This window comes from Quercus robur, chromosome 10 (assembly GCF_932294415.1).
Source record: "Quercus robur chromosome 10, dhQueRobu3.1, whole genome shotgun sequence".
Lineage (NCBI taxonomy): Eukaryota > Viridiplantae > Streptophyta > Magnoliopsida > Fagales > Fagaceae > Quercus > Quercus robur.
Genome location: NC_065543.1, coordinates 21,677,410 through 21,690,673, shown reverse-complemented (window position 1 = coordinate 21,690,673; position 13,264 = coordinate 21,677,410). Strand labels below are relative to the sequence as shown.

Genomic DNA, 13,264 nt, shown 5'->3' with positions numbered 1-13,264 from the left:
AAATAGCAAGAAAGTGATCGTGGTGTTCCTTAAGGTAATTATACAGGACTCTAATGATTTTTTTGGATCTGACTTCAAGGGTCAAGGTCTTTATTTGGTCTTTTATGTTTGGAGGAAGGATATATATATACCTCTTTACTTTATCTCTATTTTATTTAAATATTATTATTTTTTTCTCTGTCTATATATTAATATTTTTTTCCTTCATGTCGTCCTCCAATTTCAACAATTGTTCTTCTGAACTTCCAATCATATTCCATCAAGTTAAAATTACTTTAACAATTTTTTCTCCCCATTTTTGCCACTATCTTTATTGCAAATATTGTTTGTCTTTGTCTTTGATGTTGTTGTTGTTGTGATTTTTTAAGATAAGGAAAGTAGCGGAGGAGTCCACGGGATGTAGGAGCAATGGGTGATGGGAGGTCAATTGAGATAGATGAGATGATCAATAGGTAAAGAGGGAGGCATTTTTTTCAAACACCCTAGCAAAGATGGCAAAAGAAGGATTGTTGGTTTTTAGGACACAATTGGTGCAAATGCGTGTGTAGCTACCTCTACAGCAAACTATGTGGAGGGGACCAATGATTTGAGGTGCCATAGCCATTGCATGGAATTGCTGATGGTTGATTTGGTTGGTGATGGTGAATCAGAGAGAGATTAGGGAAAATATATAATAACAAAAAAGGGGATATTGGGCTACAATAACTCAATATATTGAGTTACTGTTCACAAATTACTTTTTGACTAAAGCTTATTTAGCCTAATGTAAGAGCTTCTTAGGTGAGTTTAGCTACATTTTACCTCAAAATTTTTAGTTTTTTGAGCTTGGTGTGACATGTGAGTGCTCTAATAAGCACAATAATAGTAAATAAATAAATAACCTATTACACCCTAATGATGATATTATTTTAATGGGTTTAGCTTCCTTTTAGTATAGCGACATAGGTACAACACATCAAATCAAAGAGTTTGTTCTTCTAAATCTCGTAAATAATCTATGATTACTTCTATATTAAATGTTACTACAATTTCTCTTTCAATGTATAAAATCAAAGAGTTTGTTGAAATATCATCTTCCATTTTTTGTACGAAACCTAATTTTGATAATATTCATAGTTTCAATGCTCACTTTGTAGTTGTAGTAGAAACTAAATGCAAGCAAAAGTATAACTACTCTATAAGCAAGTTGGTAGACTTTTAGTCTTCAGGCCCTCCTACCCATTGGCATAATTCAAAAATACTTGACAAATTTTTGAAGTTCTAATGCCAAACTACATTATGCTCATATTGATGAAGTTCCATTTCTAATGCTTTTTTATTTATTTATTTATTATTATTTGTGAAGCCTTGAGATTAAAACTTGTTTACGAACAAGCATATATTATAAAATCTAAAATATTCATGTGCCTCTCAAGGATCTAGAGTCAATATAAGTACAAGTAACTATGGGCGCAAATGCTCGCGACAAGTTTGGGTATCCTAGTAGGAAGTACACCTCGGTCTAGGGTGGACCAGGTGGAGGGTGTAAATGGAGTTGGTACCTAGATTAGGTCTAAGAACCATAGATATAGCGTCCTTGTGGAAGGACTAATCTTTACCAAAACACGCATCCGAAATTTAGGTATGGAGATGGGAAGGTGTTAAGCACCTAACCTCACCTGACTCATAGGTCAACTCCACTCATTGTGTTCCAAATCCTAGTCCCATCACATGGCTTTCTAACATGTCATTCTAGACTCACACACACTTGAACATGTATCTAAGCATTCAACATGGCATTTCATCCCATTGCATCACATGGTATAGTCCTAGCATTCACCCAATCAATTCATGTATTTTCCAAAGGCAGTAGACATCAATCAAGGCAACAACATCAATAAGGCAACATCATATGATCATGGCATTCAATCAAACATATACAACATCCAAGCAAGGCATCAAAGCCTTCAAACATAGATATCATTCATGTCACGCTCATTACTCAAAGAAAGATGCATGCTCATATTTGTATGCATGACTCACCTCACTTACCTTACTACATCACAGCACCTATGCATCAATGCATGTTCATGTTATTATTCAAGCATGTGAAACCCTAATCCATAATCTAACAAATAAACCAAAAGAAATGTTATCTCACTGACCTAAAGACCTAAACATACAAAACTAAACCAAACAGGAACAAAACATGTGAAAGAAACTGATCAAAGAAAATAAAACTAGAAGAACCCTAATTTTGATTTTTTAGACACGAGCATGCGTGCGAATGCACGAGGTATGCGTGCACATCCCATGTGCATGTGTATGCATGCATGAAGCATGCGCACGCATACACGCCTAAAAACACAAACCTAAAAAACATAGAATAAATAATTAAAATTGGAAATTTAATAGCCTATCATGCTGCTAATATGAAAACTAAACAACCTAAACTAACAAAAAAGATATTAAAGCAATATAATACAAAAGAAAATTAAAAAAAAAAAATGAAAAGACAAAGTTTGAACCTTTACCTCAACACTAAAACTCTTTTAGAACTTTGATTTGACTGTTTCCCTCAGTCAATCTAATCAAGAACAAAAATAAGAAAACAAGTAAGCTTAAAAACTCAAAGGTCAAGACCAAAATAAGTCCCAACTAAATAAACTTTAACTTGAGGATGTTTTAGTATAAAAACTCTCTCTTTAATTCACTATTTTATAGTGAATTCGGTGTATATCGAAAAAGAGCCTTTGGGGCCTTTTATAGTGATCATATAGGGTTGTACAGCAGCTCTCAGAAGATGTGGGATTCACTCTACACGATTTTATGTCCAAAAACTTTCCTTACAAGTATTCTAAAATCCTACATGCGTGCGCATACTCGAGGCATGCATGTGCATGCTCCATGTATACGTATGGATACTTAAAGGCATGCATGTGCATATGCGTGTATGCGTACGCATGCTTAGGGTTTGCCCTGCACATTTTCTTTACCAAAATCATCCTTCAAGTCAAAGTTTCACAAGATTGGGTCCTAAATCAATTGTGGGCCTTTGAGTGATGTCGTTATTGGAGAACGAGGACTTGGATTGTAAGGGGTACAAAATAAGATGTCTATAGTAACTTCATAGCATACTCATTAAACCAATGATTTAATTCCTATTATCGAAAATCTATTATAGCATAAAAAATGTTTACTCGATAATAATACTCAATTGTATAATCATCTTGTTGATGACAAGCTTGACATTGTCTCTTGGCATAATGAACATTCAAATTTGGGATATATATTGCATGCCACACAAAATGATACCACACTGGTAAGTAAATCATCACATCAATCATCTTTGAAATTTTGGATGGTTTCTTTAGCATATGAAACAAGATACATATCATTTAAAAGGCCTTGATTAGCACTACAAAGTTTGAAAAAGTATATCAATAATCTCCAAAATTTCTTTCATGAGATGCAACATGAACACAACTTCAAATAAAGTCAATGCCTCTTAATCTGAGTCCACTTCTCATTTTGAAGGAATAACTCCTTTATTAATGATTTTGAGTAAAACTACACATGTACTTAACATTTTTATTAAGATAGAAACCGACCCAAAGTAAGAACTCCAACGAGAATCCATAACTTGTTGTAAAGTGCAAATTTGATTAAGTTCACCAAGTTCATCACTTTGATTAAGTCCATTAAATCCATCAAGTTCATCAATACCAACTATATATTCAACTTCATCATCTTTTGGCAACTTCTAATTGCTCATTATGTTTATATAAAGCACTAATAACATTGACAATTGAAGTCAATTTAGTAAAAAAAATATTGTGACAAATGTTGATAACTTCTCATGCCAATTGCAAGCTACATTAACAATAAATGTAGTGAGCATATGGACAATCCTTTTGAAATTGAAGCTTGTAATCCTTTTTGTTGGGTATACATGTGTGAGTGAAGTTCCATATTGAATAATAATGAGAAGAATGAGTAGTTAATATAATATAATCGAGAATATACTCATTGGGCTTAGACCTTTTATGTTAAAGTGTGTTTCTGTATGTTATATTAATTATTCTAAGAAGCTCTTCAAGGTGTTTATATTAGTGTGTTGTATTATTGCCTTTAAATATTTTGAATATATAAATTATGATGAGATAATAATGAATATATCACACTTTTTAGGGCTTACGCCACAATGTTAGCGACATAGACAAGCCCCAACTCGGCCATGTTTGTGAACAATCCTTCATCAACAATTATGCATCATTTTGCATCCCAAATTTAGATAAAGGAAGGATAAATAAGTTAGTTTTGCATACATAGTTGTAGTAGACAAGGATGTATTTCTTTATAAATTTGAACATGCTTATCATATAAAGCCATTTAATAATATAGCTTGACGTTGAAATAATAATGTAAACTCATAAAACTTATCCATGAGGATTTACTTTTGAATAATGCTCGGAATACAAACTATTTTACAAATTGCTGATGTAGTGAGTAATTATTGATAAATGAAAAATTAATATTAATGATGAGCCTAGATAAAAACCAATAAAAGGTTGACCATATTAACATTTTGTAAAAATATTGTAAAATAATTTGTGACTTTTGCATTACTCTTCACTTTTTAATGATAGTTTCCCTTTAAGGAAACAGATTGTTTCTCTCTTACGTTGTGCTTTGTCTATTTGTGAGGTATCACACATAACATCTACTAAAACATCAAATACCTTCCAGCATAAGTTCCCACAGTGGAAGTCTAGTCTGTCTAGATGAGTAGCTGAATTAAAAAATAAAACCACATTATATTTTTTTTGGTTTCCAGAAAAAAAGTATTTTTTTTGGTTTCCAGAAAAAAAGTATCTAACGTTTCAGATATATGCAACAACACACTCACAACATGTGAGCCCCCAACCTAGGGATGGAGGCAGCAAAGCTAACACTATAAACTTTCAAATCTTCAAGACTTTCACCACACTTGCTTATGCCCCATTTGAGCTCTAAATTAAATTTTCTCTTACTGCCATGATCTTAGCTACATAATAACTAGATTTGACTGTATAGAACTCATTGTTGGAATGTGACCAAAAAATAGCATCATTTGATTGTTTTAATGATCCTATTTCTGATAATTTACAATACCATATTATAACCTCAGCATAAATACCAGAAAATGCATCTGTGTTGCCGTTTACATAGCCAAAAATATACACACAAAAAAAAAAAAAAAATTCTAAAGGTGCCGTTTGGTTTCAGCTGGGATCCTGAATTCTCTCATTGTGTAAGAGTCAAAGACGCATGAGTTTGGTCAGCAGAAATCTACTGGGTTGTCACACTCTTTGCCAGGTTCCGAGGCTGATCAACATTGAACCCCCTCAAGACAGTGAGATGATATGCTAGCAACTGCACCCAAAAAGGATGAGAATCAGAACTAATTACACATATCAAGCTTGCTTGATGCAAAGCAGAAAAAAAAATGCTGGTAAAATTGGCAAGAATGAAGAAATATACAAGAAAATATAGAACTGTCAACAATTGTGGATGGAAAAGTAGTAATACGATTCTATATTTTCTTCTCTATTGCTCTATCTTTTGGGAAATAAAATGGTATATGAACTATGAAGGCGTTGCATTCAAAGACAAACCTCTGAAGATTGAAGAAAAAGAATGTCATAGATGCATTGTACATGTATTCCGAAAAAGCAAATTCTTTAGAGCTAGAAATTCTAAGTAACATGTGTCTTGTCATTCTTAAACTTTTAAGAGTTATTGCAACCTAAGTACATTCAAAAACATGTGCACAGCACTGACTTGCAAGGGAAAAGATTGACATCCAAAGAAGATAGCATAAATGATGAACGAAAAGTGTAGATGCATAAAATGAGTAAAACCAATTATGCTATGGCCCCAATTGCCAGGACACTCTACACATGGTTATCGAACTAACTACTTATATCTAATGGTCCGTTTGGACTGAGGGAGAGGGAGGGGGAGTAGAGTAGAGTAGAGTAGATTTGGCCTAGAATTAGCCTATTTTTAGCCAACTCTACTGTACTCCCCTCCACTCCCTCTCATTCCCCCCTCAAATCAAACAAGCCCTAAATGTTTATCATTACTACCCTCACATAAATGATTAGGATTCAAGTCTTGACATCAGTAGAAATTAACTGACAAACTCTAATTTCAGATTGCAGGAAAAGATAAAAAGTAAATATGCTGAAAAATTGCAGGAAATATACCTGTAAGGGGATTATATTAACAACAGGTTGAAGACAATCCTCAACCTGCGGAACTTCAATTGCGCGACAAGATTCCCCAGGGCACACTGCAGCAGCATCTCCTTTTGAACACATCACTATTAGCCGACCTTTGCGGGCATGAAGTTGCTGAATTACAGACTGCTGCTTGCTGTCAACAAAAGAAAGATGTCAGTATGAAACTAAGAATTTTGGGTGACATAGATGCTCCTATGATAGAACTCTAACCTGAAGCAAGCATCACGAGTAGCAATCACAACAATAGGGAGATTTTCATCAACTAGAGCCAAAGGACCATGTTTCATTTCACCTGCAAGTATTCCTTCACTATGCATAAGAGCCACTTCCTTTACTTTCAAAGCACCCTCCAGGGCAGTTGCATAATTGTATCCTCTCCCAAACACAAGGAGTGACTGCTCAGCAATCAATAGTTTTGCAAGATCCTTCATTTCCTGATCAAGCTGCAACACCTCTCTGACTTTGTCTGCAAAAACAAATGAGAGAGAATTTATTTTTTGATCATTGGCCTACTTCTTTGAAAAAGACACTACATCCCAAAGTAATGTTAAAGAGAGAAGCTGAGTACTTACTTGGCAAGTCAATCAGACCGTCTATTGTAGCTTCTCTTTTGGCTTCATTGGAAATGGTATCACCTCCAATTGCTAGCGCTAACATGGCCATCACTACTATTTGACTTGTGTATGCCTATTAAAGATAGTGATAACATTAAAAACTGACAACATAAACAACCAAAATAAAATTTGTATGATTACAATATTACCTTGGTACTTGCCACACCAATCTCAGCACCAGCATTTATATGTACGCCACAATGCGTATGCCTGGCTATTGCACTACCGACAGTGTTTGTTATGCCAACACATAATGCACCATTTTCTAAAGCATATTCCAATGCAAGTAAAGTATCTGCAGTTTCACCAGATTGACTAACAAAAACAGCTGTGTCTTCTCGATAAATTGGTCCTTGCCGATCCAAGAGATCACTAGCAACTTCCATAGTAACAGGGACACCTGTAAATTTTCATATAAAACAAACAAGAAAAAAAAAGTTAAAAAAAAAAATAATGGAGTTTATAATCTGCAAAACCTTACTGACAGTAACAAAGTAATACCAGAAAGTTCTTCCAAGATGGGTCTTGCAGCTAAAGCAGCATTATAGCTTGTTCCACAACCAATGAAAACTATCCGCCTGCTACGCCTAATTGTTTTAAGGTGATCTTTCAACCCACCCAAAAGAACTGTCTTGGCTTTGTGGGAGCCTCCACGAATTAGCCTCCCCCTCATTGTGGTTGTCAGAGATTCCGGTTGTTCGTGAATTTCTTTCTGCATATAATGCTCATACTTTCCTTTATTTATTTGCTGAACCTCCATCTCAAGAACAGATAATGCACGTTGCACAGAAGCAGGCCTAGAAAAGGAACCGCCATGTTTTCCCTTGTCACTATCGAACTTCAGGATTGTTACCCCTCCATCCTGAAGCAAAAACCATCATGAGAACAATTGACAATTACAAATTTATATGACACCTTAAGTTTTGAAATCAATATTAACGAAATTAGAAACAGAATTAGTCTCCATAATGTCTTTAATATGACAACAATACATATAGCAATATTACGGCAAAGAAATGCTTGCGGGTCTTATTTTTTCCTTTTTCTCTCAAGACCTAAATAGGTTTCCAGTCCACTGAGTAAAAGATTCATAGAAAAGAGGCCATAAAACTACATGTAAGCCATCTATTTCTTAAAGGAAAGGTGGAATCAACAGTTTGATCTGCCTTCGCTCTGCTAGATTGGAGTTGGGCAGCTCCCAGTGACATCTTTTTTTGATAAATGAAATTAGAAGGTGCTACAGAAGTTATATTTGGCCAATATATTGAGCCTATGCGTATGCGTAGAGAGAGAGAGGATGAAATAATGCAAAGGATACATTGGGTGTATTAATTATCTTCCAAAGGGCCTAAATTTCAGTCACTATAGATAAATATGAATTTTTTTATCTGCCAAAATCACAAAACATGTATATACAATACAGGAATAAGGCACTTGCCAAGCCCAAAAGACAAGTGGGAAAACTCGTAAAGTACATAACATACACAATAAAATGAAGTACCGTACCTTAAGATGAACTACTTCACCATCCTCAATAACCAAAACTTTCTTTGTGTGTTCAACAACAGCATTGGCATCACTGGATAAGAAAAGTTCTTTGGGATGATCATTCTTTGAGAGGAATTTTTCATCATGAAATGCTGATGCATTGTTCATGTTTTCTGTTAAATCCTGAGACAGCAGCCGTTATGGACAACCAGAGAAAAATAAATCAAATCAGACAGAAGGAAGGTTACATTTAATTTATGCACAAAATGCAGGAGATTCATAACCAAAAAAGTGTTTGCTAAGTTACACAAGCACCCTATAAGTTTTAAACCCTAGACTTCATCCTCTACCTCATTCTTAAGACGGGAGAAACAAACATTTGAGCTAAAGCTACAAAAGAGTTCATAACAAGGATTTGGTGGCATAAAATCATACTAGTAAAAGCTTAAATCTTTTCACATTTATTCTTGTATAACATCAACTTACTTTGACACCAAGGAGCAATGGACTGCCACGTTTGCAAGCAATCAATTCATTTGGATAGTGCCGGCTTTTAAAAATAAGAGCATAGGCTCCTTCAAGATGCCTCATAACTTCAAGCACCACTTGACTAAATGTGACAGTCTGATCACCTGCAACATAAATGATCAAATGCTCTAAGCTAATGTCACTTAAATTATGCTTTAAAATTCAAACAAAATTGAAAAAAAAAAAAAAAAAAAAAAACCCTTCAGAAAAACACCAGCAATAAAATTATAAAAAAACACCACATCCTGAGAAACATCAGTACAAGCAAAACATCATTATTGGGTTAACTAATGTCAGTGAAGAGAAAAAAGTATGGTGCTTTCATTCAAAAAGATAATATATGGCCTTAGATAGGTCCAAATGGTTTACTTAACTTGAGCATTTAATACTTAATTGACTAAATGAATTCCAATCAGACAAAAGCATTTGCTACATAACTAGTTTGCTACTAGTGGGTTATAGTCATTTCCCTATGGAAAGTGAAATTAGTTTTCAGTCAGCTTCATATAAAGAGTGAGGCTGCCATTTTGCTCCAATTTCGCTAAAATTTCACATTAGACAAGAGCCTCCATCAGCCATAAGGGTGAGAGAAACACCAGACAAGCTTAGAAGAGGGGCCCACTTTATAGCACAAGCTCTATGCACTGTACATGTATGTACATAGCTACCACATACAAAAGTGCATGTCTTTTGCTAATTACAGTCATGCATATATGCAGATGTATAATATGTTTTCATCAACATGACTGAAAGAGTTGTAAATAGAAAGATAATGCTATAATCTACCCAGAAATCTCCATTGATATTCTAGAGCTATTTTACTATTTCATCGGCAAAGTAGCTGTACTAAATGAGTTTCTTAAAATTCACAAAAGCACTTTTCTATTATTTAAGCTAGCAAACAGACTTTATTCACAAGTTAAGGTCACCTTCTTCATTTGCTTTGTCAAAAACAAATTTGGTAAGCTTTGGAATTACTTCTGTGTCTGTTTCAGATTCAAATGTGAACCCATGTCGGACTAGAGTTTCCTTTAAGACCTGAAGATATAAAATATAAGAAAATAACTCAGCGAAAGCCCATAGATAAGTTTACATATGCAAATTGAAAACGCTGTTTCTTTAAATTGAATACAATTCAAAAGAAAAAAAATCCACATGAACATTGTTGTTATTATTACAAAAGCACATGCATTATCTACTCCACAACCACAATGACTACTGTCTCAACTCTCAATCACATGGCTAACATGTACTGCACAGCTACCATCACAACAACCAAGTACTCTACAGTAATAACCACTATGTGTTGCTATAGCAATCATTCGACTGCCTCAATGCCACTGTAACCTCCTCCACCACCATCCAATAACCAGGGTTCAATATCCTGCATTGATGGCACACCTGTCGGACTCACACACAATCCCCATCACCTTTTCGACACCATGCTCACACAAGCTATCCCAAATTAAGTAAATACTTATTATTACCAAACCATTGATGAAAAGCATTTCCAAATGTGTCAAAAAACTAAAACCCAAGAAAAGCAACAGTTTTTTTTTAGAACCTAAAAACCATGAACAAATCTAGAAATGGCTTACATGGACTTGAGAAATGCTTCTCATATGGAATCTAGTATAACTGGAGTAAGATTTTATAAATCAAAATATGAATCAGGAAAAAAAAATTGACCTAATTAAGGACGTGTAAAATGAACTCCATATCCATTTGCAACAGTTTGATCCTCACCAAACAGGCTACAAACATAACCTCACAAAGCAATAGCAATAGCAAAAGCAAAAGTAATATAATATGCTACTTATATTACTTAGCCATTCTTTGGTAGAGACTCAAGCCAAGTCCAAGACCAGCAGCAAAAAATGCTGTCTACTCCCATGAGAATTATAGAATTGAGAGAACACATCAGTCAAGTAGAATGCATCTTAGAGGACTATTATTACCAAAAAAGATCTGTAAGGGAATTAAAAATAATAAAGAAAGGAAATATCTTGCTGCAAAAATATTAAGCAAACCTCATAGTTAGTAATAACCCCGTTATGAACAACCAAGAAGTCATTTCCATCACCAGAGCTTTGAGGATGGCTGTTCCTCGGAGCTGGCTCTCCATGGGTTGCCCACCGGGTGTGCGCTATGCCAGCATGGACAGAAAAGGATTCATCCAAATTCAAATCTGTTTCAGCAACCTCTGAAAATACCAAAATCACCATTAGTTATATATATATATATATATATATATATATATTGATAAGTACGTTTTCGCCCCAAGGGCCTCAGGAAGGGGAGATTCTAGTGACATATGCTTCATGGGGCGTTGCCCCCAACCAATTATGTTATCCTTTAGAGTTACCCTTAGTTCTACATTCATTCATGTTAAAGAAAATATAACAAACTAGATTGGTCCATTTTATTGTCAAATACACATGAGCTTGTTTGCGAGCTTCTTGACTAACTTATTCTTTTCCCATATAAAGTAAACAACACAACTAAAAATTTTTCTCCCTTCACAAATCTATGCTATATATTTAATAAATAAATTATAGTTGAAATTATATTATTTGAGTTAATTAGATGGTATGGTTTTCTTTGTTGATAAATTAGCTAGATAGAATGAAATTCATTTATGAACCTATAAAACTAGATTTACCAAAGTTGTATTTTTAAAAAGTATACATAATTTTTACCACAAAATGGACTATTTATGTATCAATAAATTATAAAGGCTAATTTGCTATCTTAGGAACCTATTTAGAAAATTACACAATCTAGTATCAAGTTTATATATGAATAATTTCATGTATTTATACATATAAATATACGGGATTTTTTTTTGAAGAAAATAAACATACAGAATATTAAGTTAAGTTAAAATTGCAATAGCTTATCCTCGGTCGAGCATAGCAGCCGCATATGATATTACGAATATTCAAATAAAGCCTCATATTCGCATTATAAAAAAAAAGTTTCATACTCACGAACTTGTTCACAAACACATTATTATGTTTGTACTCAGCTGATTTAATAGTCAAACCTAAAATTGGACTTGACCTTGACTTGTTTGCTAAATAGATAAACGTAAACAAATTTTTTCCAGAACTTTTAAAAAGGAAAATTGAACCCCCCCGATAAAAAGAAAAAGAAAAAGAAAAAGAAAAAAAGAAATGAGAATGCATTACAAACAGAAAGATTGAGACCCTGACCCTCCATGGCCCACATCCCAAAAAGTTGAATTAGATCAGATGTTAAACGTTTTTAACATTTTGAAAGAGAAAGTCCATGTTTATTCCAACAATTTCTCTCCCACCACTTTTATTGTAGCAATTTGGGTGTGTCAGTAAGTATTGTCAATTGGGTGTGTGTTGTTGATGACAAATACATCACTATTCCCCATCAATCATATCTAGAGACAAAATTAAATGTTACAAAACAATATAATACACAGTTTCATCGGTGAAAAAACATTTGGAAAGGCAAAGAAATTAGAAACTGTAAAAAAAAATCATTAATTAAAAATCAGAGAGAATTCTCGGAAATTAAACAGAGCATCAAAATCAATCAAAACCCAAAAAGGAAAGAAAATCAGAGACAGAGAGAGAAGGGACCTTGATAGACGGATTTGACAAGGGACTCGATGTTGCCCTCTCTGCGAAAAACGAGAGGGGGCGGAGAGACGGTGGAACTGTGGGAGGAAGACGATGATGGAATTGGATCGGAGGAATTTGAATCGATGGCGATCCCAGCAGAATCGTAGCCTCTGTATTCCAAACGGCGGAGGCCATTGAAGAGAACCTGAAGAATATACCTCCTCTCTTTGTTCACATTGTAATTCAAATACGCAAATATTCCACACATTCTTTTTCTCCTTCTCTCTCTTGCTCTTGCTTCCTTCTTCTTCTTCTTCTGCGAAATTTAAAAAGAGAGAGGGAGGAGTGGACCGGTTGGACAGATTTGACTTTCTGACTTTCTGACTTTCTTTTTTGGGTTTTTCAATAAATAAATATGGGAATTTTTTTTTAATAAGAGAAAAATGGGATTTTTTTTGTCGATTATTAGTTGGTTGGGTTTCAGTTTTTCAGTCGGTTACAAATCAGGTGGAGTTAAGAGATTAGCCCGTTTGGTTAGATTAATCTATTTGTATTTTTTAAAAATATGTATAATGTTTTTTAAAAATTCAAAATATATATTTAAATACGTATACTGTACAGTCCTCTGATTTGATTTGAGAATACTTTTAAAAAAAAATTTTAAATAAGGATAATTGTGTAATTTGAATGTGCATCATAACTTGCTGTTGTGGCACTACATGATTAGCCTCAACACCAAAGTCATACGTGTTTTTCCAGAATTATTGGC

At 34.2% G+C, this 13,264-nt stretch overlaps 1 protein-coding gene across 1 annotated transcript; it reads right to left on the bottom strand.

Moving 5' to 3' along the window:
- Nucleotides 1-5,022: 5,022 nt before the first annotated feature.
- LOC126701681 (glutamine--fructose-6-phosphate aminotransferase [isomerizing] 1) lies at nucleotides 5,023-12,896 on the bottom strand. The gene is made up of 11 exons (XM_050399987.1): nucleotides 12,514-12,896; nucleotides 10,927-11,099; nucleotides 9,826-9,934; nucleotides 8,855-9,000; nucleotides 8,387-8,551; nucleotides 7,382-7,742; nucleotides 7,030-7,280; nucleotides 6,839-6,953; nucleotides 6,477-6,732; nucleotides 6,231-6,399; nucleotides 5,023-5,394 (listed from the first exon to the last, which is right to left on the bottom strand). The coding sequence occupies exons 1-11, from the start codon at nucleotides 12,761-12,763 to the stop codon at nucleotides 5,311-5,313; spliced, it is 2,079 nt and encodes a 692-aa protein (XP_050255944.1). The 5' UTR covers nucleotides 12,764-12,896; the 3' UTR covers nucleotides 5,023-5,310.
- Between the last annotated feature and the right edge of the window lie 368 nt (nucleotides 12,897-13,264).

Bases quoted from the DNA above. Each gene is read 5' to 3' on its own strand.
- LOC126701681 (XM_050399987.1), bottom strand. From the start codon at position 12,763: ATGTGTGGAATATTTGCGTATTTGAATTACAATGTGAACAAAGAGAGG. The intron at 6,954-7,029 runs GTAATATTGTAA...TATCTTTAATAG, and splicing joins TTGGTGTGGCAAGTACCAAG to GCATACACAAGTCAAATAGT. The intron at 6,733-6,838 runs GTAAGTACTCAG...TTGTTTTTGCAG, and splicing joins CGGTCTGATTGACTTGCCAA to ACAAAGTCAGAGAGGTGTTG.